The sequence below is a fragment of the Antechinus flavipes genome, chromosome 3, assembly GCF_016432865.1.
Source record: "Antechinus flavipes isolate AdamAnt ecotype Samford, QLD, Australia chromosome 3, AdamAnt_v2, whole genome shotgun sequence".
Classification (NCBI taxonomy): domain Eukaryota; kingdom Metazoa; phylum Chordata; class Mammalia; order Dasyuromorphia; family Dasyuridae; genus Antechinus; species Antechinus flavipes.
Genome location: NC_067400.1, coordinates 9,071,233 through 9,097,041, shown reverse-complemented (window position 1 = coordinate 9,097,041; position 25,809 = coordinate 9,071,233). Strand labels below are relative to the sequence as shown.

At 44.5% G+C, this 25,809-nt stretch overlaps 1 protein-coding gene across 2 annotated transcripts in view; it reads left to right on the top strand.

The window, feature by feature from the left end:
* Nucleotides 1-25,374, top strand: part of GAL3ST2 (galactose-3-O-sulfotransferase 2) — a 38,976-nt gene extending 13,602 nt beyond the window's left edge. For both annotated transcript variants that reach the window (XM_051991668.1, XM_051991667.1), the window contains exons 2-4: nucleotides 17,090-17,176; nucleotides 19,177-19,435; nucleotides 23,474-25,374. In XM_051991668.1, coding sequence (XP_051847628.1) covers nucleotides 17,090-17,176; nucleotides 19,177-19,435; nucleotides 23,474-24,283 — 1,156 coding nt within the window. In that variant the 3' untranslated portion in view covers nucleotides 24,284-25,374. The remainder of the gene's footprint in view (nucleotides 1-17,089; nucleotides 17,177-19,176; nucleotides 19,436-23,473) is intronic.
* Nucleotides 25,375-25,809: the final 435 nt, after the last annotated feature.

The following is a 25,809-nucleotide window of genomic DNA, read 5'->3' as shown; positions in this document are numbered from 1 at the left end:
ATCTTAGTGAGAAATGGGGCTGAGTCCAATTTGGTAAAATATATACACACATATAGCCAGGACGTTATAATTAGACATATATGTGTTTATACATATGTACGTATACAAGCATCTGTCAATGAAATCTTTTGTAACAGTCTTTGCATTTTAAATTCCCGGTAAGGGAGAAGGGACCTGATCAGGGATTAGGAGACAGAGCGTGAACAATTCAGGCCCGTCTGTTCCTGCCCCGCCACGACTCTCCCACCGGGGATAAGCAGCAGCTTGGGCCGGGAGCTTTCAGGACCTGCATGGGCGTCCCCGGACTTGCACAGACGCCCCGGGTGCACATCTGCCTTCCAGGGCCCAGCACTAGGGACGGGTACTTTGGTTCAGAGGAGCCCCCCAAACCGGGCAAGAGCTTAGGTCCCCGAGGAAGTTTCCCGAGTCCAAGGGCTGTGTCGCCGTCCTGGCCCCGGCACTTAGGACGCAGCCTGGCCGGTACCTGGTGATTCAGGAGTTCCTCCGGCCTGACGAGCTGCGAGACTGAAGAGAAAGAAGAATTGTATTCTGCTTTGGGAAGTCCCCAGGGCATTCCTGGGGCTCTGCATTTCCGTGGTTTGCAGGGATGAACTGGGGATCTTTCTGCAGCCTGTGAGTGAGTCACTGCTTTGACTCAAAGCCCCAGAAATACAGCTCGACAGATTAAAAGGGAGGGGATCTCTGTGCCTGACTAGGGTGCACTCATTGCTTATTTTGTACACTGGAACGTTTTATAATCCGCTTTTTATTAAAAAAAAAAGTTGCGTTGATGATTTTTGGTTTTCCCTTACTGACACTTTGGGGTTTAGCTCCAGCCCCCTCCCCCCTTCCTTACAACACAGAAAAAACAGGGAAGCAGAAACAAGTGGAGCACATATGGCAGCGAATGAAATGGCGTGTCCCATAGTCCTCTGCTTCTCTGCTGAGAGCAGGAAGATACATCGCATTTGGTCTTGACTAAAACTAAAGAAATTCATACACTGTCACCCAACTTCACCTAAACATTCTATCCCCCTTCCCTTCCCTCCACCCTGGGGCTTCATGTTGTTTGACCCCTTCATAATATTGCTCTAATGAGACAAACTATCCCCTGTAATGTTTTTTCCTAGATTACCCCTCTCCCCCTTTCAGAAAGGTAGATGGAGGCTGGGTCCGAAGCAGGAAGATCCATCTTCCCGAGTTCAACTCTGGCCTCGTATCAGTGACCCTGGGCGAGTCACTTAACCCTGCTTACCTCAGTTTTCTCATCTGTGACATGAGCTCGAGAGGGAAATGGGCAGTCCCCTCCAGGTTCTTGGTCAAGAAATGTCCTCCCCCCTCAAAAAGGCGTCAAGAAGAGTTGGAGATGACTGAAAAAAATGAGCCAGACATTGTGCTAAGCACTGGGAATATGGAGAAAGGCAAAAGCCAGACCCTTCTCTGACACAGCTCGGGGTCCAATGGGAAAGATGGCGGACAAAAACCAAAGAAGCTGTGACAGGATAAACTGGAACCAGTCAGAGAGGGAAGGACCGGCCTCCAGAGGGCCTGGGAAAGGCTTCCTGGGGCAGGTGGGGTCCAGGGCAGGGAGAGCAGGAGGAGGGGATGAGTGAGGACGGATTCTGGGACGGGAGGCGAGCAGGTGGCAAACGCTGCTCCTCCACCCGCCCAGAGAGAGGAGTAGAGCAGGCCGGAAGAATCCCAGAAAGGAGGAAGGCAGGGAAAGTTAGAGAGCTTCGAAGGGGACTAAAGGGGGTTTGGAAATTCAAATATCCCTTGGAAAATTAAGCCGCATTTGCCCCTTAGATTTGTTTTAATCAGATAATCGGATCAATAATAACTGGGATTGCATCTTTAGAAGCTGGTATTGACTTTTAATTGGGATGGGAAGGTGGGAGGGGCGGGGGATGTGGAGCCATCGGAGTGTTGGGAAACAAGGTAGTTGAGGCAGAAGGAAGACCGAGAAAAGCAGGAGGCAGCAGGCCCACTTTTGGGCTTTCCAGTTGCATTTAGAATCCTGGCAGGAAAGAGTGGGATTACCCTCCAGGTTACTCCATCAGCCCTCCAGTCTTAGCTTAAATTGCCCTGTCCCCCCAGACCCATTTCTCCTGAGGCAGCCATGCTGACTTGGGTAGTTTTAGGAGACTTTTCCCTGCAGTTTGCCGCCCTGAAACCTTCGTTTTTCTTATTTCTGTCTGGCCTCCTCAGTGCAGGAGCATCCCGCCGCAGGCCGCTGTCCCCATCTAAATTGGGCCCTTTCTTGTTTTTGGGAACAGAGAAGGGGAGGGAGGAGGAGATAGGTCCGTGTGCTCCTCATCTTGTTTTCTCCTGTTTGACTGGAACAGGGGTGTTGGGGGGTTCCCCCATTTGTTCCTCAGAGGACTCTGTATGTACCTCTGCAAAGACCTCAAATGTACCAAAAGTGCCTTTGAGGCCCCACACTCATGGCGGAGGACCAGTGGTTCTGATGGTCATTTGTTGGGAGGTGAAGTTCAAGGCCAGAAGCCAGTGTGTGGAGAGCTGGGGCTCGGAGCCCGCGATTCTGACTCACCAGAACCTGCTGGCAGACAGACCCCGTGGGCTGCCCATGTTTTCTGCTTCTCCTGGACCAAATCCGCCGACATGTTGGGGGGGACACCTCGCAGCGCAGTAAGAAGCCACTTGGAGGCTTGGGTTCTGCTGCTTAGCTTCCCCTTGAGCCTCAGTTTCTTCTTCTGTAAGAAGAGGGGCCCAGACGGCTTCTGAGATCCTTTCAAGCCTTCTCTCTGGTTCTAGGCTCCCGTGAGGGGCTGGGGGAGTCCCACTGTGGCTCGAGGCCCTTTGATCCTTCACTCTTGGGTCAGATCTGGCAGGAAATCCAGGCTGAGCTTGAATTCCAATGAGGGGCGTTTCTTGGTCTAAGTTACCTTTTACCTGATCTTGCTATAAAACCAAGGGAAGCTCACCTGAAGGACTTCCAGGATCCGAGGGGAGGGGCCTTCACCAGGGGTGTCACTCTGGGTCTGGACCTTCTGGACTCTGCTGATAAATGTCCGACCTCCTGGAAGTTGTATCTTTTCTATCCCAGAGCCCCTCGAGTGTGGGCAGCCACTTTCATCTCCCTGTCATTTCTACTTGATTGTGCAGATGATTCGGGATCATAATATTAGAATCCGAGGGCCATGAGCCCATTCTCACTGATGGGAAGATTGATTTAGTGCCATAATCTTGACAGATTTTGTCATTCCTTGCTCCTCCCCCATTTCTTTTCTCTCAGATTCATCCTTAAATACTCTTTTTGTGATCTAGTTTGATAGTTGTGATCTCTCTGTGTCTCTGTCTTGTGGCGATTGGGGCTAAATGATTTGTCCGAGGTCACCCAGCTCGTAAATATCAAGGATATTTGGCTGGATTTGAATTCAGGTCCTCTGGTTTGCTGTTCCCTTGTCAAATTTTCTGTAAACTGGTTTTCCCTCCAGTGCTTCTCACTGTTTTATGAAACAACACTGCTCCTTTATAGTGTGTTTACAAACAAATTTATGGTTTAAATAGTGTTGCTTTTGGTTGCCACATCTCTCGGAGACACGAGATTAAGCATTTGGAAGCTGAAGTACTTCTTAGATTTTCTTGGTTTCTCTTCTAAAGAGACTGACTTAACATTGGGTGAATTTTCCTATAAAGTCTCGATAGACTGAATCAATATACACAGAGACATCCATCTATCTATCTATTTATATATGTATGTGTATATACACACATATAAAAATCTGTGTACATATATATACAGATATATATATCCATATATCTCTATACAGATATCTTTCTCTGTATGTATATATATATGTGTGTGTATAATTATCTATACATACAAATATCTCTATCTCTGTGTATATATGCATATATTATATATACATATATACTTACAGATATCGCTATCTCTGGGTATATATATGTTTGTCCATTTATCTATACATACAAATATCTCTATCTCTGTGTATATATGCATATATTATATATACATACATACTTACAGATATCTCTATCTCTGGGTATATATATGTTTGTCCATTTATCTATACGTACAAATATCTCTATCTCGGTGTATATATATACACAAGCATATATATGTCTGTCTATCTATCTGTCTGTCTGTCTGTCTATCTGCCTATCTACCTATCTATCTGTCTATCTTTCTATCTATCTATCTGCCTATCTACCTATCTATCTGTCTATCTTTCTATCTATCTGTCTCTCTATCTGCCTATCTGTCTGTCTCTCTATCTGCCTATCTACCTGTCTGTCTGTCTATTTATCTATCTGTCTGTCTGTCTATTTATCTATCTGTCTATCTGTCTACCTACCTTCCCTTGCGGACACAAACTACTTAGCGCTAACAATATAGGGTTTCTTGACCACGTGTAAGCCATTAAAAATACGTACCAAAACACTGCCCGGACCAAGATGCGAGCCATGGCTCTTCAGACGAGGGCACTGCAAGTTGTGCGAGCCAAGTCCCAGAACCCACAGGACACCCGGCAGCCCCGGGGACTGCAGTCGTACCTTAGGAGGGGCTGAGGTTCAGTCGCGTGTGAGTCTGTCATTTTGTCCTCGGACAGTATATGAGGCTTGGATCAGTCTGTTTACAAGTGAAAAATAGAGGGAATGAACTTATTCCCAGGCAGAGATACCTCCAAGCATTCATTTCCATAGACTAATAGAAGCCTAGTTTGAAAACGAGGGCACCCTGACCCCCAGACTGCCGAGTAATTTCATTGAATCGTGTTTGCCTGTTTGTGGCTTCATCTGTGGAGAAGGGGATCAGGGGGATGTAGTGGGTGGTCACTACTGTAAATTAGGGTGCGTTTTTTTATAGGAGAACTTGGGTTTGGATGAGGAAACTCGGTCAAAGGGAAAGGCTAATGCCGAAATGACCCTCATCTCCCATCTCCTGTCTTGGAGGCCCCGAAGAAAGAGCAGGAGAGACTTCTTGGGGTGCTAAGCGAAGGGTCTCCGCTCTTTCTGAAAGAGCCCAGGACATTCTAACTGAGACTGTATTTGACGGGACCAGAGCCGGAGAGGGCGGCGTGTGTCAGTGCCCACTGAGGAACAAGCCGTCGTGGTGTTGAGGGCTTGGACCCTCTAGTAGACATCCAGGCTAGGTCAGCAGTGACTCCCCCATGAGGGAAAATGTGTCCAAGGTTCTTCGGTTCCGCAGGGAGAAAGGACATTGAAGTTAAAAGTTGTAAATTCCCTCTTTTTTCGTGTGTGCCTTGTGCCATTGTACTTTGGCCCAGAGTCACCAGGCCAAAATGTGTATCTGTGGGAAAGAGTCTGAGGTTTGCCAGAGAGACGGTCTTTGTAACTATTGTCCTTGAATAAATGCCTTTTCGAAGGACAAATTTTCTGGCTGGTTGTTAACAGGAAACACTGATGGGGAGTCATCACTTGTCATTTACTGTGCTTGTAGAACAGTTCTAGAGTGTAGAAGGGCTCTGCTGCAGGCCCCGTCTTTGAATCTTGAATCTTGGAAACAGCCTCCTGGAGACCCCACTGAAAGGAGAAATGAGAAGGGGAGGAGGAGGGCAGAGTTGTTGCTGCACAAATGTCAGTTGGTCTGGCAGGTCAGCAAATTTTCTGCTCTTTATTTTATTCCCTGAGAGGCAAAGCAGCACAAGCAGTAGGACCATCAATCTTACCAGAACACTAGCGAGGTCCGAGTGCTGCCGTGGCCAGGAGGAGCCCTGCTCCACACTTCGGAGAGCAGAGCTAGCTAGAACCTTTTTTCAGATTTATCAACAAATATTCACAGCAGTTAGTTAACTCCTGAATACATCAGTGATCAGCAAGCTAGAACCTTTTTTCAGATTTATCAACAAATATTGCTGGCAGTTAGTTAACTCAATGATCAGCAAGCTAGAACCTTTTTTCAGATATACCAACAAATATTGCCAGCAGTTAGTTAACTCCTGAATACACCAATGATCAGCAAGCTAGAACCTTTTTTTCAGATATATCTACAAATATTGCCAGCAGTTAACTCTTTTTTTTTAATTTAATTTTTATTTAATAATTACTTTATATTGACACTCGTTTCTGTTCCGATTTTTTTTCCCTCCCTCCCTCCCTCCATCCCCTCCCCTAGATGGCAAGCAGTCCTTTACATGTTGGATATGTTGCAGTATATCCTAGATACAATATATGTTTGCAGAACCGAACAGTTCTCTTGTTGCATAGGGAGAATTGGATTCAGAAGGTATAAATAACCCGGGAAGAAAAACAAAAATGCAGATAGTTCACATTCGTTTCCCAGTGTTCTTTCTTTGGGTGTAGCTGCTTCTGTCCATCATTTATCCATTGAAACTCAGTTAGGTCTCTTTGTCATAGAAATCCACTTCCATCAAAATATATCCTCATACAATATCGTTGTCGAAGTGTATAATGATCTCCTGGTTCTGCTCATTTCACTTAGCATCAGTTCGTGTAAGTCTCGCCAGTCCTCTCTGTATTCATCCTGCTGGTCATTCCTTACAGAACAATAATATTCCATAACATTCATATACCACAATTTACCCAGCCATTCTCCAATGGATGGGCATCCATTCATTTTCCAGTTTCTAGCCACTACAAACAGGGCTGCCACAAACATTTTGGCACATACAGGTCCCTTTCCCTTCTTTAGTATTTCTTTGGGATATAAGCCCAATAGAAACACCAGCAGTTAACTCCTGAATACACCAATGATCAGCAAGCTAGAACCTTTTTTCAGATATACCAACAAATATTGCCAGCAGTTAGTTAACTCTTGAATACATCAGTGATCAGCAAGCTAGAACCTTTTTTCAGATATATCTACAAATATTGCTAGCAGTTAACTCTTGAATACATCAATGATCAGTAAGCTAGAACCTTTTTTCAGATATATCTACAAATATTGCCAGCAGTTAACTCTTGAATACACCCATGATCAGCAAGCTAGAACCTTTTTTTCAGATATATCTACAAATATTGCCAGCAGTTAGTTAACTCCTGAATACACCAATGATCAGCAAGCTAGAACCTTTTTTCAGATATACCAACAAATATTGCCAGCAGTTAGTTAACTCCTGAATACATCAGTGATCAGCAAGCTAGAACATTTTTTCAGATATATCTACAAATATTGCCAGCAGTTAACTCTTGAATACATCAATGATCAGTAAGCTAGAACCTTTTTTCAGATATATCTATAAATATTGCCAGCAGTTAACTCTTGAATACATCAATGATCGGTAAGCTAGAACCTTTTTTTAGATATATCTACAAATATTGTCAGCAGTTAGTTAACTCCTGAATACACCAATGATCAGTAAGCTAGAACCTTTTTTCAGATATATCTACAAATATTGCCAGCAGTTAGTTAACTCCTGAATACACCAATGATCAGTAAGCTAGAACCTTTTTTCAGATTTATCAACAAATATTGCTGGCAGTTAACTCCTGAATACATCAATGATCGGTAAGCTAGAACCTTTTTTCAGATATATCTACAAATATTGCCAGCAGTTAGTTAACTCCTGAATACATCAATGATCAGTAAGCTAGATCAGCATGAACACAAGGTTAGTTTCTCTAGTGTTTGGGTGGGTGACCCATATTCATGGATGCTCATTCAGCCAGCTTACTTGTCTCCTCCTCTGGGTGGTGTTTCATTTCCCCCCTTTGTATAATATGTATTAGTGTGGCCACAGCGGAGTCTTTTATTCACACTATATGGATTCTTACAAACCTGTTCACTTCAACATATTAAGATAAAGCAAGTAATAACCAGGAGCTCTTAAAACTCAAGAACGGAGAAGAACATCTTTAGACATTAGTAGAATCACTGCCTCTGAGGTATTTCAGGAAGGATCAAATTCTGAATTTAATAAACACTAAAACCAAACCAAACCAAAATAACCCCCAGAGAAATTCTGTATATAAAGTAGAATAGAAAAAAATGATTGTAATGGAACCCGAAGTCTCTATTCCATTTAGCTTGTTTTCTCTTTTACGTATAAAAAAACCTTGTGTAAACATGCAACTTTAAAAATTGTTTTCTCTTCAATAATATTTTATTTTTTAAATTACACATGTAAAGATGATTTTCAACATTCATTTTTGTAAGATTTTGAGTTCCAGATTTTATCCCCCTCCCTCCTTTACCTTTCCCCTCCCCAAGATAGCAGATAATCTGATATAGGTTGTACATGTAAAATCATTTAAAGCATATCTCCCCAGTTGTGCATATTCTAATTTTGCCTTCATAGGATCATAGATCCAGAGCTTTAAGGGCATCTAGAAGTCAGCTAGTCTAATCTCTTCATTTTATAGATAAGGACTCTCTAGTCCAGGGAGGTACCTCATAAGTACTGAGTGTTAGAGACAAGAGTTAAACTCCGAACCATTTCCTAGAGCTAGTGCTCTTCCATTATACTAGAAAGAAGCCCAATGAGTGGAGGACTCCCCTGGGCCACACTATGGCACTCAGGTACCGGTCCACTAGAGGGTCAGCCGTGTGATGTCTGGGATTGTCCGTGCAGAAGGATGGGCAAGATCTGAAATCTGAGGTGACTTTGAGAGATCGTGTGCTGCTGTCAACAACCTGAAGTCATCTCCCCCGCCGAAAACTCCACCTTTTTAACACAGCTGTTCCCCAGGGGAAGCCACATGGTTTTGATTCTTGAAACATCCCATCCTGGGAAGAATCAAAGTTATGCTAGGTTGCTAGGCTACGCCTGCTCATGAGCATGTTGAGCTGTTATTTAAAATGTCCCCCTTTTTTCTTACTCAAGATAGGAGAGTTGGGGGCCAGAGGGATTGTCTTGGAGTCGGAGAGTCTTCAAGACTCTTCAGAACCAGGTTTCGGACAGATTGCTTAACCTCTCAGTTCTCCAAGCTCATCTGAGCTAGGATTCAAGTGAACGGCCCCTTATAGATCTTTCTGAGAGCAAAATTACACCTTATCTGTGCTATGGTTCTTTCTCTATGCTTGGGGTATCTCTAGCATCCCTTATTAGCTTTTACTTGCAGTTCAAGTCTGTGCCGAATGAAACTCCTGTTCAGTTTTCTGAAACTCCAGTGGTTTGGAATCATAAGAACCCCTCCCTCCTGATACTTTTAGAGCCCTCACTGGAGACTTTACCTAGGGCTTTAACTATCTGCTCATACTCCAATGGGACTCTTCTGTGGTGGAGATTGATCCATGCCTTGGAGAGGGCCAGAGTTGGGGAGAGCTGGGGAGAAGAGAAATCTGATTTTTTGACTTCCAGCAGAGGAACTTTCCAGAGGGAGAAAAATTTGGGACATGTGATTTTGCAAGCTGAATATTGAAAACTATCTTTGCCTGTATTTGGAAAAATAAAATACTATTGAAAAAAAAAGCAAAAAGCAAGAAGATTTCTTTCAGGCATCGAGCATTGAATAATCAATATCTGCCAGTGTAAGTTTGCTGTGCAAGTGGGCTTTGAAGAAAATGGCAAATACTAGATGGGATGTGGAAAAGTAGGTACATTACTCTAGTGTAGATGGAGCTGTGAAGTGGTCCAACCATTCTGGAGAATAATTTGGAAATCTGCCCAAAGGGGCATAAAATTGTGCATAAGCTTTGACTTAGCAATATCACTAAGACGTTTGTATCCCAGAGAGATTAAAGAAGAAGAAAAGGATTTTCTTTTCTTTTTTTTTTTTTTTTTAGGATTTTATTTTATATTTATAGCAGTTCTTTTTGGGATGGCAAAGAATTGGAAATTGGGGAATGCCTGAAAAAAGTTGTGATATGTGATTGTGATGGGATCCTATTGTGCTATAAGAAATGACAAAGTGGATAATTTCAGAGAAACCTGGGGAGATTTCTATGAACTGATGAAAAGTGAAGTGAGCAGAACTGGGAGATCATTGTGTACAATAACAGAAATATTGTAAGGATGTTCAACTGTGAAGGACTTAATTACTCTAACACAAGATCCAAGAAAATCCACCTTCAAAGAGGGAACTGATGGGTTCCCTCTGAGTACAGATTGAAGCAGAATTTTAAAACATTTTATTTTTCTTGGAAATGGAAGATGAACAAATTTAGAGACATCTTGACTTCGAATCTTAATGTGGACTATTTGTCCTCTTGAACACATATTGGCCCGATCAGCCACAGTGGGACACACTATATCTTGACCCCAACATAGGAAGTCCTTCTAAAAAAAAGGATGATAACTGACTGAGCCTCATACCTCCTTTACTTTGGTCCTGTCCATTAAAATCATGCTATTGTAACAGGAAATAATAACAACAAAAGGATATTAGAAGGTGATGGATGAGAAAGAAAGATGCCAAAAGCAGGAATGGGGGTTGGGGAAACCAAGAGGAATAATTCTCTTATTTGGTAATTGGCGGCCATTTTCTATATCATACCCTAGAATTCAGAACCTGGGCCAAGGAACACTTGCTTCTATCTCAGTCTGTTTAAGACCGAAGCTTGGGGAGGTTGTTCTGCTGGGAAATGGTGATGGAGAAGAGTTAATGAATGATTGTGACATCTTGCTTCCTGGAAGCTTTATTCGGCTTTTGCTCCAACGGCTTGAGCGTCACCTGGAAAAATCAAACAAGTACGTTCAGACCATACTGGCTGTCATGTATGTTAACATGTACATGATATGTACACACGTTTGTATTTGTGATCACAGAACCACAGACTTATCGTTGGAAAGGATCATGGAAGCCATCCAGCCCATCTCCAATCCCCGCCGCTTTACAGATGAGGAAAATGAGATACAGGGAGGTTACCCACACTCATGTAGGTAGCAAATGGCAGAGATAAGATTTGAACTCAGCTCCTTTTATTCCAGGACTCTGTCTACCATGTATTATTACATCCCCTCAGGTGGCTCTGGGATCTTATCCATGTGGATGTTCCTGCCAGTGATGCCGTTCACAGCCACTCCTGCTCCCTCCTGTGTCACTCTTGTCCACATCTTCCCCTAATTCGCCACTGAATGCACAGGACATGCTGGAGGTCCTTCCTCTGATAGTCAGAGTGGCGCTCTCCATTGGCCCACCTGCTCCTGCCTCTTGCCACAGGATGCACTCCCCATCTTTCTTATCACCAGTGTCCTGCTGACATATATTTTTTTCTTGTGGACTTTACTCAGACATGACAGCGCATTTCTCACAACCAATAATTCGAGACCATAATGCAAACAAGAAAAAGTCTGATTTCCATTTATGCTGAAAAACAACGCAAAGTCAACATTTAACCAATTTCTTTGTCCCCATAAGATTTCCATTGTGTATTCTTTTTGGATCTATAAATAAGTGACAGAACGTTGATATAGAATTCCATTCTAACTTCCTTTTTGAAAGAAGGGATTTTGAAGGACTTGTGAAGAACTCCTTGGTTTAGAAGCCCTTCACTAAAAGCAAACCAGCATCTTCTCTGTCATGTTTAGTCTTAGAATAGATGTTCTTAATCTGGGGTCTTTGGAGAGATGTCAGGGGATTCTTGAATTTGAATATGAACAATTTCATCTTGATTTTCACTAACTCCTAACTGAAATTGAATATTTTCTCCTAGACATTCTAAGAAGGGGTACATAGATTTAAATTTTTATTTAAAACTTCCATTTTCAAATTCTCTCTTCCTCCACCCTCTTCTTCACCCAGTGAGAAGGCAAGAAATATGATCCCATTATACAGTTATGTAAAACAGGCTTCCACATTAGCCACATTTTGGAGGGGAAAAAAGCACAAAAAAGTAAAAAACAATATGCTTCAATATGCATTCAGACTCCATCAGTTCTCTCTGGGGACAAATAGCATTTTTCATCATGAGTCCTTTGGGATTGTTTTCGATCATTGTCTTGATCAGAGCTTCTATGTCTTTCACAAATAAAGATGATCATATTTACAATATTGTTGAGATTGTATACAATATTCTCTTGGTTCTGCTCACTTCATTCTACACAATTCACATAAATCTTCTCAAATTTTTCTGAAACCATCATTCATCATTTCTTATGGCATTATTCCATCATAATCATGTACCATATTTTGTCTAGCTAATCCCGTTATAGACGTCCCATTTCTAATTTTTTGCCACCACAAAAAGAGCTGCCGTGAATATTTTCATACAGACTTAGCAGTGATATTGCTGGGTTAAGAGATTTGCAGTTTTATAGCCTTTGGGTATAGTTCCAAATTGTTCTCCAGAGGGTTAGACCAGTTTATAACTCCGCCAACAGAGCATTAGTGTCCCTATTTCCTCCCATCCCCTTCAGCATCTGTCATTTTCCTCAGACTGTTTACATAGGATTTTCCTCTTTGGTGGAGAGTGAGTAGTCAGTGCTTACGGTCCTCAAGAGGTCTTCTATTTAGTCTCTTGCTTTCAAGGTAAGTTCTTCCAGGTGACTGTTCCTAAAAAAACTAGGGAAAAGCTCTACAAACTCAGTGTGCTCCTTGGCTGGTATCATAGGCAGCACTTACCAAATGCTTGTGGACTGAGTATCCTCAGGGGACAATTTCTAACAGATGCTACTTGGGCTATTTCCCAAGGTCCCTCTTTGATAGATTCTTAGAGTAAGTAATACCTGTACCCATTGCCCCTGGGAGGGTCCTCCCACTCTTGTTGTCCCTGATGGACAAAGTGGCACAAATGTGCCCCTGGCACTTCTGGTCATGGACAGATTACAGGAGGGGTATGCGTGTATATGGTTAAGCAGCTGCAACCATCCAAAGTAACGCTGTTTTACCTAGAGCCTATTTTATTTTTCCTCTAATTTAATATCTTTGGCTCGTGCCTTTAAAACAATCATTTCTTTCTCTGCCGTCCCTTCTTCTCATTGAATGCCTCCTAATAACAAAGATAATCTTAATGTAGTGGGGCTAGGTCGGAGTATTTCCCTTGAGCCCTCTTGTAGACACATGTCTTTGAACTCTTTGTGGAAGGAAGGCACATTATGATTATACAGAAACTCCTTCATGACAGTTCTGGTGATTGGGAGCTCCTGAGTCAGGGGACCTTTCTCCTTCCCACAAAAGCCTGGGAGAATAACAGCAAATCTTTACTCTGTCTCTTTGGAGTTATTTTGCTCATGAGCTTGAGAGCTGGAGAGTTCTTAAATTGGTACTGGCTACTTGATAGGAGATTGAAGGCTCATCTTGCTTCTGACAGGTCTAGAGGGCTGTACCTGCTTTGTTGTTGCAATGAATGTAGGAAGTTCAAGTGAAAGTGAACTCTGGGGTCATCTGTTTTCTTTCTCTCTCAGGGGAGCCTAATGGGTGTGATCAGATATTTTATGTTTTAGGTATCTGTTAACGTGGGCTTATGAGGCCTTTGTATTTTGAACATTTCTTTTGTGGTAGAGGAAAAAAATAGCTGTCCTATAATTATTTATATTTATTCTTCCCCTTGAATACCTTCTCTGAAAAGGGACCTTGTTAATCCCTTTTGAGGAGATCCTGTTCATGAACCAAAACTGAACTTTGTGTTTAAGAGATTTTTCTTTATTTTCTACAAATTAGAAATCCCTTTTTACTGTGGTCAGGCTGCTCTTGGGATGAATTTGGGACCTCTACAAGTCCGGAGCAGAACTGTGATAGGAAAAATCTTCCCCTGGGCATTTATAAGATTTTGGGGGCATGTTCATGATCAAGATGTTACATACAATTCAGGGGTCCTTCCCTATCCAAAGGGACCCTGAATTTTTGGCTCAAGTAAACTTGGAAACCTGATCTCTAAAAAAAAGAAGACCACTTTTTTCTCATACATTCTGGCCCATTTTTGCCCCACAGCAAAGTTTAGGTTTGGCTAATGTGTAGGATCTCCATAAAAGGCATGGGCAGGGTCCCTTCTTGAAAATTACTCGTTGCCTGAAGTAGTACATACCCAAGTCTAGGGTCTTTTCATAGCTAAACAAAGGAAATGCTTAATGCAACATATACTCAAGCATATCGACACACAAGTCAACACGGTACCATAACACAACCCTTTTCTTATATTCTCCCGGGAGTGAATACTTGGGCATTTGGAGGCTATTGAACAGGTACTTTGCTTTTACTTGTCACCCAGGATTTTGGGGTAGCTTACAAGTTAATATCTCCTTGCTTTTTGGATGGCTCACAAGTTGGCATCTCCTGGCAATCCATAGCCTGGCTTGGGTTTTCTCACCCATTTCATCTGAACTAAGTAAAATGCTGGTGGTGACTATCTTTTCTTCTGAGAAGTTGGCCAAACAGGACCTAGAACAAGACTCTCTGGATCTTTTTAATTTACAAGGTTGTCATCAAGATGGGGACCATCTACATTCAGGAAGGGAAGAAGAGATAACCAGTCTTGGATTCTCCTAGATTAGCACATATTCTTGCTGCCATAGATGGTTGAATTCTTCCTAGTAACAAAGACAATTTTAGTGTAGTGGGGCTAGTGTCAGTGTATTTCCCTTGAGTCCTTTTATGGGACTCAGGTATTTCAACTCTTTGTTGAAGGACAAATACCATAGATAGTGCTGGGGAGGAGGGGAAGATAGAGGGATCCCTTTCCCTTCTGGAAGTTCAAGGTAGAGCTGTGGAAGTCCCAAGCTACCTATCTGAAAGAGAGGAGGAAGAATGGAAATCATTTCTCCTTTTTTCCCCTACCGAGAAGGCAACATCTTGGCTCCATTATCAATTTTCTTCAACATAGCTCTGGGTGATGGGACCAGAGATCACTCTGTTCTGTGTGCATTATTCAGCAAGGGTCCAGACCATGGATCCAACACCATTCATTTCTATGATGGTCTCTATCACCCCCAAGTGCAAGCCCTTTAGAGCTGAGCTAGGGTTCTCCCCAAGGAGATTCATGTTTACCAGAACAAAGGCAGGAAAACCAGCCTGACTGGCCCAAGTGCATACAGAGAAAATCTGTGCTGGAGTGATATAATAGGGAGGGCATTGAAGGATTGAGTCATAAAATAGCTGAAGGGAGGGGAAAAATTCCAGAGATGTAAAAAAAAAAGTCTTTGACTTATTAATATCCCCTAAAGATGACAGAAACAACCCCAATAAAACCAATCTACATTCTACTTTCCCATTTAGATAATCTATGGTTTATGAGAATTTTCTACATATGGATTGAGGTCATCCTTGAAGAAAGGAGGAAAGGAAAGAAAACATTTATTAAATATTTGTTACATTTGAATAGAGTGCCAAACTTGGAGTTGGGAAAATGTTATTTATCTTTATGAGTTCAAATCTTACCTCAGATGCTTCCTAGCTGTGTGATCCTATGGAAATCACTTACCCCTGTTCCTCTTTTGTAAGAGAAGGAGAAGGAAATAAACCAATTTGGTATCTTTGTCAAGAAAATCCCAAATGAGATCCCAAAAAGTCAGACTGAACGACAATATTCCAGGTACTCTGCTAATTGTATTACAAATATCTCATTTGAGAGGTAGGTGCTGTTATTATTTTCATCTTACATTTGAGGAAACTGAGACAAACAGATTAATTGACTCACTCAGGGAGTGTGGGTCTGAATTTAAAGAGGGAGTATTTTTACAGGGGTCTTCTGCAATGGGCCCCATCTTTACCATTTCACAGTGGACTGAATGGTGTAGAAAATTCAGTGCTCTCCTTCCCTGTGCTTATTGTTTGTTGATACATTTGATTTTGTAGAACAGAAAGACCTCTTTCCAAAGAAGTGTCTTCAAAATCATTTGAGGCTCTTTGTAAGATAATTGTACAGCAAGAACCCTGAGGGGAAGCTGTATTCCCAGAGTCTTCTCTCTCTCTCTACCTTCCAGGGGCTCATCTCTCCTGATAGAATAGGGAGGCAAGTGAGAGTAAGGAGCATGATAAGTCCATGGTAGGTCATTGGGTTGGGGGATTGACTGGGGAGTCACAGGAGATGTCAAAACGAGGCTCTGATGGGAAAAAGGACTTGAGTGAATATGGATCTGGGGTTTTAACTGAGGTCTCCTGCCCCTAAATCCATCAACCTTCTAGGACATGACATTTCCTTGCTCTAGTTTAATGAAAGGGAGGAAAATGGTAATCTTATCTCATGTTGGCCCCAACAGCTCTCACTAAGGAGACAATTAGAGCTAATCTGCCGGGTCTCCAACACCTCCCCTCCCATAGCTGTAGGATCAGGATTGGGGGTGAAAGGGTTGTGCAATCCTAATCCTAAAGCATTGATGCATCAAAAGACAGACTGTAAAAACTTCCTGGTGGACTTCAAGAGCAGGTTGAACAGCTTTCTGGGATGAATGAGAGGTATTCTGTCCACACAGAGGAATGAGCCAGAAGACTTTGAGGGGCCCCTCAAACCAGTCTTGGGTTTCTGTTTACAAAAGTGTTTTATCTCAACCACTCCATTTACAGGAAAGGGAAGATGTTATCTCCACCTTACTTTAGGGGATTGCAGTTGAGGTGAGAACCCGTGAGTCCCAGGTGAAGGCCATAGGTGCTTGTCTGTGCAGTTGAGGGTTTGAATCTCAGTTGTACCAGTTACTAGCTGTAGTCTCGGACAAACTGCTCACACCTGTGGACCCCAGCTTTCTCATCTGGAATGAGGGGTTTTATTTTAACTGATGGTGATTTTGAATCCCAGGGATCGGGGGAGGAAGATGAGAGAGTCTGGTAGCCAGAGCATCTCAAGGTCCAGAAGATACCGGTCTTGAGTGATCCTGACTCTTGCTCCTTGGTACTTTCTGTACGCCCGCTGTAACTTCTTGTACTTTGGACTAAGAGGCAATTCCATGGCCTCCCCCCGCCCAGAAGCTCATATTTTAGAGGGGGAAACAAGGTGCAGATAATTGTGTATATTGTAAATGGGAAGTGTTCCCTGAGAAGACTTCAGCAGCTTGGATGGGGAAGGGGTAGGATGGGAAAAACCTCCTGTACCAGGAGCTGAGGCTTGAGGAAAGCAGAGGCAGGAAACAGAAATAGGCAGAACATGATTATTCACATCATCAAGAGCGGTTCTCTTCAGGCATTCATGATAGACCAGGGCCTTGGAGAGGCAAAGGAAGAGGGGGCCCGATGAGCCCTCCATCCCGAGTGCTGCGAAGGAGCCATCTTGCTACTGCTAACACTGAATGCTTCTTCCCGTCTGGTGTCATTTCAGGTACTTCCGTATCGTCGTCATCCTGTTGGTGCTTTTGATCCTTCTCTTGGGAAGCTTCCTCAACACCCAAGTCAGCTTGCTGGTCCCGTAAGTGGCTTGTGCATCTGGGGGTGCTCTTTGGGGTTCTGATGCACAAGACTGTCAGCTACTATGAGTCCCGTGGCTGGGACTGGAGGCAAGGAGGTAGGGAGAAGAGCACTTGCTTTTTTTTAGAATTAGAACAATGAATGTGGGTTCTAGCTCTGCCCTTTACTTTCTGTGAATGATCTTTATCTTTCTGGACCTCAAGTTTTCCATCTGTAAAATGAGGGGCTTGATTTAACCTTTTTAGTCACATCTAACTCTCTCTGACCTCATTTGGGGTTTTCGTGGCAAAGATCACTGGAATGGTTGGCCATTTCCTTCTCCAGCTCATTGTACAGATGAGGAAACTGAGGCAACCAGAGGTAAGAGACTTGTCCAGAGTTGCCCAGCTTGGAAGTGTCTGAGGCGGGATTTGAAATCATGAAGGTGAATCTTCCTGACTCCGGGCCCAGTGCTCTGTCCATTCCACCTTCTAGCTGCCCAGGATGTACTTCCTTGTGGCTACAAATTGATAGACCCCTTTGAACAGAAGTGGATTTGTCGAGTTGCTGCCCTACAGGCTCAGGGGTGAGGGGGCACAGCCAGTCTGGAAAGAGCTTTATCAGCAGAGAGATTGGTCAGGATTTGTAGGCTCATGATATACCTAGTGCCAAACTATCGAGTAGAGGGAGGGACTATAGGGAACCAAAGAATCATGGTCTTATTGGAAGGTGGTGTTGGATTTAGGGAAGAGAAAGTGTCTGGTTGGTTGATTGAGACCCATTTTGGATATTTGAGTGCCCCTTCTCCAAGTCACTTCCACCCTGAACTTCCATCCCTTTCCACCTCATGGTCATTCCCTTATTCTGAAATAGTACCAGGTTATCTGGGAAGGAGGCCCTCTCTAATTGTCTGAACACGGGATCAGTTTGGGTCCTCCAGTGCCTCTATGCAGGGGCCAAAACATAGCTCACTCGAGACCCTTTTTGCCCAGGATGCTCTTGGAACCTCGCTAACTAGACTGGTCCTCCAACAAAATCCATCAAAAAGCATTTATGAAACCCTTGCTATGGGCCAGGGATCGTGCTAAGTGCTGGGGTGCTAGAGAAAGGCAAACCCCACAAACCCCCATCCCTGCGCTTGAGGATCTCACATGCTAACCGGAGAGACAACTTGAAGCCTTTCCAGCTTGATCCACCCTAGGAGAGCCCGGGATTCTTGATTTAAGCTTCGAAGACCCAGAATCACCTCCATGCTCTCATGAGGAGTCAGTGGAAGATTTTAGTGGAGGGCTTGGCTCCCGCAGATTTACCAGATTCCTAAAACCCCACCAACCCAACATTCTATAAAGAATGAAGACTCAAAATTCCCTTTTCAAGAGAGGACAAATGCTGGAATCGAGGGATCAGAGTGTGAGGGCTAATTGGGGTCGAGAATGGGCAGATTGAGATCCGAATCAGTGGCACTTGGGAGTGTGAGATCAGAGTGACGGCCAGTATACCATGGAGTGGACAGACAACAGAGGGAAGGGTATCTCAGAGGCTGGCACAGTGCCAGGCACATAGTTCAGTGCTTAAAAAATGCTTATTAGCTGGTCTGAGAGAATAGGAGGGTCAAGGAAGAAAAAATAAGGGTGAAGATCAAGTTTAATGTGAATGAGGGAGTGGGAAGGTTGGGAAGCTAGAGGTGTGGAGATAGAATCAATAAGACTTGGTGACTGATTGGCTCTATGAGATGAGGAAGAGTGGAAAATCTAAGATGATGCTAGCCTGCAACTCCAGAGACTCGGAGGTTGTTGGTACCTTCAGCAGAAGTAGGCAAGTTCAGAGGGGATGGAAGTTTGGAGGGTACCGAGTTCCCTTTTGGACACGTTGAGTCTGGGACGCCTCCAGGACATCCAGGCAGAGAGAGCTAGCTCAGAGAGGGATCTCTTTTCAGCCCCGATTTTCTTTCATCCAGAGGGGACTTTATCGCTAGCAGCATTAGTCACTGATGGAAGGTGTCTTCCGTTCTTCTGTCCCCAGTCTCTTCAATGGCCAGGAGTCCTTCCATCCTGTGACCAACATCATGTTCCTCAAGACCCACAAGACGGCCAGCAGCACCGTCATGAACATCCTGTATCGGTTCACGGAGAAGCGGAACCTCACGGTGGCTCTGCCTGCGGGGCAGCTTTTCCATCTGGGCTACCCCTGGCTCTTCCTGACCAAGTATGTGGAGGGATTCAAAGACCTGAATGGGACCTTCAACATCATGTGCAATCACCTGCGCTTTAACCCCACAGAGGTAAGGGCCAGGACCGCGCTCTCCTCCCTCGGCAGGTGCAGCGCCAGCCGCGTTCCCCAGGCATTGATTAGTTAAATGACTTAAGAGGGTCACACAGCTGGTGTATAACCTGCCTTTTTCTTTAACTGAGCTCAGATTGTCTCCGTAGCTTCTGTTTACTGATCTTCAGTCCAACCCTTGGTTTCATATGGGAGCCACCTACCTCTTCTATGATAAATCTTCAAATATTTGAAGACAGTTCTTGGGTTTCCCCTTCTATCTTCCCATCTGTTGGTTAAACATCCCCGCTTCCTTCAGCTGATCCTTGTATGGCCAGGTTTCAAACCTCTGCAGAATCTGGCTTCCTTCCTCTGGACTCATTCCAGCTCTTTTATGATTCAGGTGTCTCTCCGAGGGAGTGGCTTTCCAGTCTCCTTTCATCACCATTTTACAGGGCCAGAAATACCTTGAACAGGCAGTCATAAGAGCAGTCAGCCACACCTTGTAAGATAACCTTCTTTTTATCGAAGACCTGTGAAATGGAAATTATCTGGTCGAGGGAGCTGCTTTCTCCCAGCTCAAGGCACACAAGTTACTGTTTAAGGGACAAAAATGCCATAGATTTTTAGGAAGACTATTGCTTGTCCCTTTCCGTTCCATGAAGATCTTTTCTCAGCTTTTCTACCTTCTTATTGCTAGCACTTCAAAAAGGGAATTGTTTCTAAATCCACCTAAGGAGATGTTCTGAACAACAATTCAGTTCAATCTATTTCTGGGAATCAGAATCCAGCCCTGGACACTCCCTAGTTGTGCCTCCCTGGGTAAATCACTTAACATCTGCTTAACTGTTTCCTCATCTGTAAGATGGTGATAATAGCACTTAATCTTCCAGGGTTGTTGTGAGGACCAAATGAAATAATGGTTATAGGTTTTGCAAACCTAATGAACTATATGAATGTTGGTTATTATTATTAATCTGATATTGATCTTCATTCTTGTATTTGAACTTCAGTGTGTTCTTCACAGCTCCGATCTTTTCATTTGGAAACAAATGCTTCTATTTTGTTAAAAATCATTTTTTCTTCTGCAGCATTATACTCAGTTTTGCTGGATAAGTTATTCTTGACTGTAAGCCCAAATCCTCTGCCTTTTGGGATATCATATTCCAAGTTCTCTGCTCTTTTATTGTGATGGTTGCTAAATCATGTGGTCTAGACTGTGTCTCCCCAGTACTTGATTTCTTTCTTTCTGGAAGCTTGCAGTATTTTTTTCTTTGACCTGAAAGCTGTGGGTTTGTGCTATGATATTCCTGAGAATTTTCATAGGGTGGTTTATTTCAGGAATCAACTGGTAGGTTTTTCCTATTTCCAGTTTGCTTTCTGGTTCTAAGAGATTTGGGACAGTTTTCTTTTAAGATTTCTTGAAACAAGATGTTCAGGCTCCTTTTTGGGTTATGGACTCCAGAGAAGCCATTATTCTTAATTTTTTTCTCGTTGATCTGTTTTACAAGCCAGTCATTTTTGCAATGTGATACCTTACTCCTCCCCACTCCCTTCCATTTTTCAGTCTTTTGTCTTTGTTTTAGTGTTTCTTGTTGTCTCATGGAATCACTGGCTTCTATTTGGTTCATGTGAATTCTCAGGAGGTATGTTACTTGGGATTTTGTTACTTTGTGCTAGGCTGTGAACCTCTTTTTCCATTCATTCTTTCATTTATTTTCCAATTTTTTTTCTAGTGCCCCCACTTCATTTATAACATATTAAAAACTTAAAAAATTTTGTTTCATTTCTTCCATGTATTTTTTAAAGTTTGTGGCTGAGCCATGTTTTTATCTGAGGCTTTGCTTTTAGATGTTTTAGAGTCTTTCTCTTCTTCTGCATTTGTGTCTTGAGTGTTCCTGCCCCCATTAGCTCAGAGTTCCTGGGATGGGGTTCTTGCTTGGTTTGCCTATTCTTTTAGCCCTGACTTTGGATGTCAGGGCTTTTCTCTGCAGCATTTCTGGAGGGAAAATCTGGGCTGCCGGCTGCTGCTTTCTTGGTCTATTGAGAGTCGTGTATTGTTCTGTATTGAGTTTTGTAGGATCTTGGGTTTAAGCGAGTATTTGGTGCTTCCAAAGTGATCTGATGCAGGACAAAGCCTGATCGCTGCCTCTGGATCTGAACTCTGTGAGTTCCTGACTGGAGTCTGGGTCTGAGCATAAGAAGTTGCTGCAGCTAGACTTAATCCCCATCAGCCAGTTGGGACATTCTGCTGGTTTAGAGCATCCCAACTGGACACTTCCCTTTGGACTGGGATTCTTGCCCAGGGATTCTTCTTCAGGCTGGGAATGAGATCGAGCTCTGTGCCTGGGATTTGAGCCACTGGCTTCAGTCTGGCCTTCTTGGTCCACTGCCCAGGACCTCCCTCCTGGCTATATCATCCTTGCCTGTGTGCATCCCCTCTCCTCAGCTCCTTCCGATCTGGTACTTGGACTTGATGAGCAAGTGACAACGTTTCTGGTTCTCCCCGCTCTTGTCCTGAGCCCAGTCCCAATGTCTGTGGTCCTTCCCCTCAGTCTCCTTATGCTGATCTGAGTTACACAATGACTTTTTCTGGCTTTCCCAATCAGGAGTTAATCTGATGAATTTTTAGATGTGTCTGGAATAATTCTGTACAGAAGTCACTCTGTCTTCTTGCCTGAGTCTTGAGGGAAGTCAGGAAAGCTAGGGAGTGAAGGGGAGGAGGGAAAGCATTCCAGGCCAGGGCAAAGATTTGGAGACTAGAGAGTCAGCCAATGTAGCAGGGGGGCATTGGAGAGAACTAAGAGAGTGGGGATGACCGGAGGGGAGAAGGAAGGGAGCGATGGATCGAGAGTTCAGAATTAGTCTTGGCAAGGAGACAGATCAGCTGTTAAAGTGACAGGAATGATGGAGGAGACAGACAGAGAACCTAGGAATGCTGTGAGATGAGGAAGAGGAAAGGGAATAAGCATTTATATAGTGCCTACTGTGTACCAGGTCCTGGGCTAAGCACTTTACAAATATATCATCCTATCCTTTCAACAATTCTGGGATACATCCCCTTCTAGGTGAGGAAGCTGAGACAAAGCAAGGTTAAGTGATGATGTGAGGCAAAGCCCCACACTGAGAGGGTGGGAAAGCCTGAGAGACTGGAGGAGGGGTGGAAAGGGTGGGAAGAATGACTGCGGAGTAGGAGACGGAGAACCAAGCTCTGTTGTTAGTCACTTGTGTCCAACTCTTTGGGTCCCCTAGGAACATCCTGGAGTTTTCTTGGCAAAGATGCAGCCATTTCTTCTCCACTGGATTAAGGTGAAGGGTGAAGTGACTCTTCCAGGTTCACCCTGTGAATAAGTGTCTGAGGTCGGCTCTGAGCTCAGATTTTCTAACTGGAAGCCCAGCATTCTCACGTGTCCCTCAGCTGCCTCAATCAATTAGAGAAGGGTAAAAAAAGATCGCCAGTGAGAGTCCATTTGAGATTCTACATCCCAAACCACTCAGCCTTACAGCTTCCTCTGGCTTTATTTAACACCATATGACTAGGATTAAAGATGGCAGGGGATGAGTAGCACAATCCAAAACTGGGTTGGGCAAAGCTTGCCTGGTGCAAGGACGAAGGGGCAGGGACTTGATGGAAGAGGGGGATAGGAAGTTGGGCGGATTCACTCAAACTAGGGAGGGAGAATCCAGGCCGGCGAGTGCGAGGGCCCTGGCCGGGGAGAGACCTGAAGCTTGCTGGGATTGGCGGTGGCGGGGAGCAGGGCAGGTTCGGGGTTACTGCTCTTGCTTTCTCCTTTTGGTTTGCATCATTTCCAGCGTGCTGGAGCCCTCTCCTGGGCTCCTCGCAGGGGTGGAGGGCAGCTGCAGCCCCCGCTTGAGATTTCCCCCAGATGGTTCCCGAGCTTTGCCCCCGTCCCCCAGCCCGGGCTGGGGCCTCCGCCCCGGTCTTCTCTGTGTTCCCAGAGGCCCTTCGGGAGATGAGCCAAGCTAGCTAATGTCTGTCTGTCTGTCTGTCTGTCTGTCTCTCTCTCTCTCTCTCTCTCTCTCTCTTTTCTCTCCAAAGGTACAAAAAGTCATGCCCAATAACACCTTCTACTTCTCCATCCTGAGAAACCCCGTGGCCCAGCTGGAGTCGGCCTTCGTGTACTACAAGGGCTACGTGCCCGCCTTCCAGAAGACCAAGAGCCTGAACGAGTTCTTGGAGTCCCCGCTGAAGTACTACAACGAGACGTTGTCCATCAAAAACATCTACGCCAAAAACAACATGTGGTTCGACTTCGGCTACGACAACAACAGGCGGGGCGAGGGCTACGTGCGCGACGCCATCCGGGAGATCCAGCGGCGCTTCCAGCTGATCCTGATCTCGGACTACTTCGACGAGTCCATGGTGCTCCTGAGGAACACCCTGCGCTGGGAGCTGGACGACGTGGTCTACTTCAAGCTGAACTCGAGGAGTGAGAAGAGCATCCAGAACCTGACCCGCGAGAACCGGGAGAGGGTCAAGGAGTGGTGCGCCCTGGACTGGGAGCTCTACCGGCACTTCAACCGCACCTTCTGGCAGAAGCTCCGGGCCGTCGTCGGGCTCAAGAGGCTGGCCAGGGAGGTGGCTCTGCTGAGGGAGAGGCAGCGGGAGCTCATGGACGTCTGCATCCAGGACGGGAGGCCCAAGAACAAGACCCAGATCAAGGACGTGAACCTCAAGCCCTACCAGTCCGGGGAAGCCGACATCCTGGGCTACAATCTCAAGCAGCATCTGGACAACGAGACCCTGGCCAGGTGTCAGAGGATGGTCATGCCGGAGATCCAGTACATGGCCCACCTGTACTCGCAGCAGTTCCCCACGAACCCCCCCAAGAAGATCAGACTTCAGTGATGGGCTTGGGGGGCCCAGCGCCCCGGAAGAGGGTCATCCAGCTCTGGTCTGACTGGCAGGGATAGGCTTCAAGAAAGTGGGGTACGAGGCCCTTGGTCTGGGATCTCTGGGAGACCTGGACAGTTCTTAACTCAGGCTAGAGTTTTATTTAAAAAAAATGGAATATTGCCTTAAGAGAAGGGTTTTTTTCCTTTGAGGGTATGGGGGGAGTGTGTGTGTGTGTGTGTGTGTGTGTGTGTGTGTGTGTCCCAGGGGATCCCAGTCACTGACCTCACGGCCTTCTCCTCCCAGAAGAATTTTGCAGGGGAGCGTTCAAGCCAAGAGTTCCAGGCGATATTTCCAGAATGGTTACGGGGAGTGAAGGCACAATATTGGATCCCAAAGAGACGCGCTCTGTAGCTAACATGGAAATATCAGGCAGATGGACCCAGTGATGGGAATTCAAGTCCTATTGTTTTTCCCCCGCCCTTGATTGAACTTGTGAACTTTATTGGGGTAGCAGTGTCCCAGTAGGGAAAGTCCCTCTTACCAAAGCAGATCTGCCATTGTTCTGAAATTCAGTCTCAGAGAGCTGCCTCGAGCAGTGAGGAGTTAGGTGACTGATCCTAGGTCGCACAGCCATGATGTCTCCGAGACAGGATTTGCACCCAATTTTTTTCTGAACTTTAGGTCAACTTTCTATGCACCCCATCACACCGACTACTTAGAGGCTGGAAAATACAGGTAGTAGCTAACTTTTACCATGTAAAACACATCCAGTTAAAAAGGATTTTTAGCTCCAGGGATTTTAGTCAGTCATTCAGTCAATAAGAAGTATTTTTTTTTTGCCAAGAACCGTAGGGACAGAAAGAAACGCCAAAACATGGCCTTGGGTCTCAAGGAACTCATGTTCTAATGGATTTTAATGTTATGACAAGGAATGTTTTAATTTAAAGAATAAATGGTTAAATCGTGGACATACTTGAACCTTGGTCTTCATTTTCCAAATGCAGTTTAAAATGATCGCAATAGACGGGACGTTCTTTGCTTTGGGTCATTCCAAAGCACCATTTCTATGTTTTTATGATAAAATAAATACTCATTACTCAGTTCTCGTCGGCTCATTACTAATATTTCATTCTATGGTGTCCTAAATATTGCATTCAAGCCGGTCTAAATTGTGGTAAATGCATCTCACGAATCCATGCTGGCGTCTCAGGGCCAGAAGTGAGTCCTCCAAAGCTGCTGATTTTAATATGTTCCTGAGAGGGGGATCCTTTCTGCAACCCTCCCCCCACGGTGGTGATCCAGTGTATGTTTTGAATATCTTCAATAAAGCGGAACTCACTATGTCTCAAGCCAGTGATAAACAGGCGTAATTAATTGCTGAGAAGCTTTTCTTTCTATCAAGTTGAAATCTGCCTCTGTGGTACTTCCACCCCTGGCACCAGTCCCCGCTCCTGGGGCCAAGACAAATAACTCTAATTCCACTTCCACGTGATAGCTTCCAAGTACTTACTGGCTGTTATCAAGTTCTCCCAAAGTCT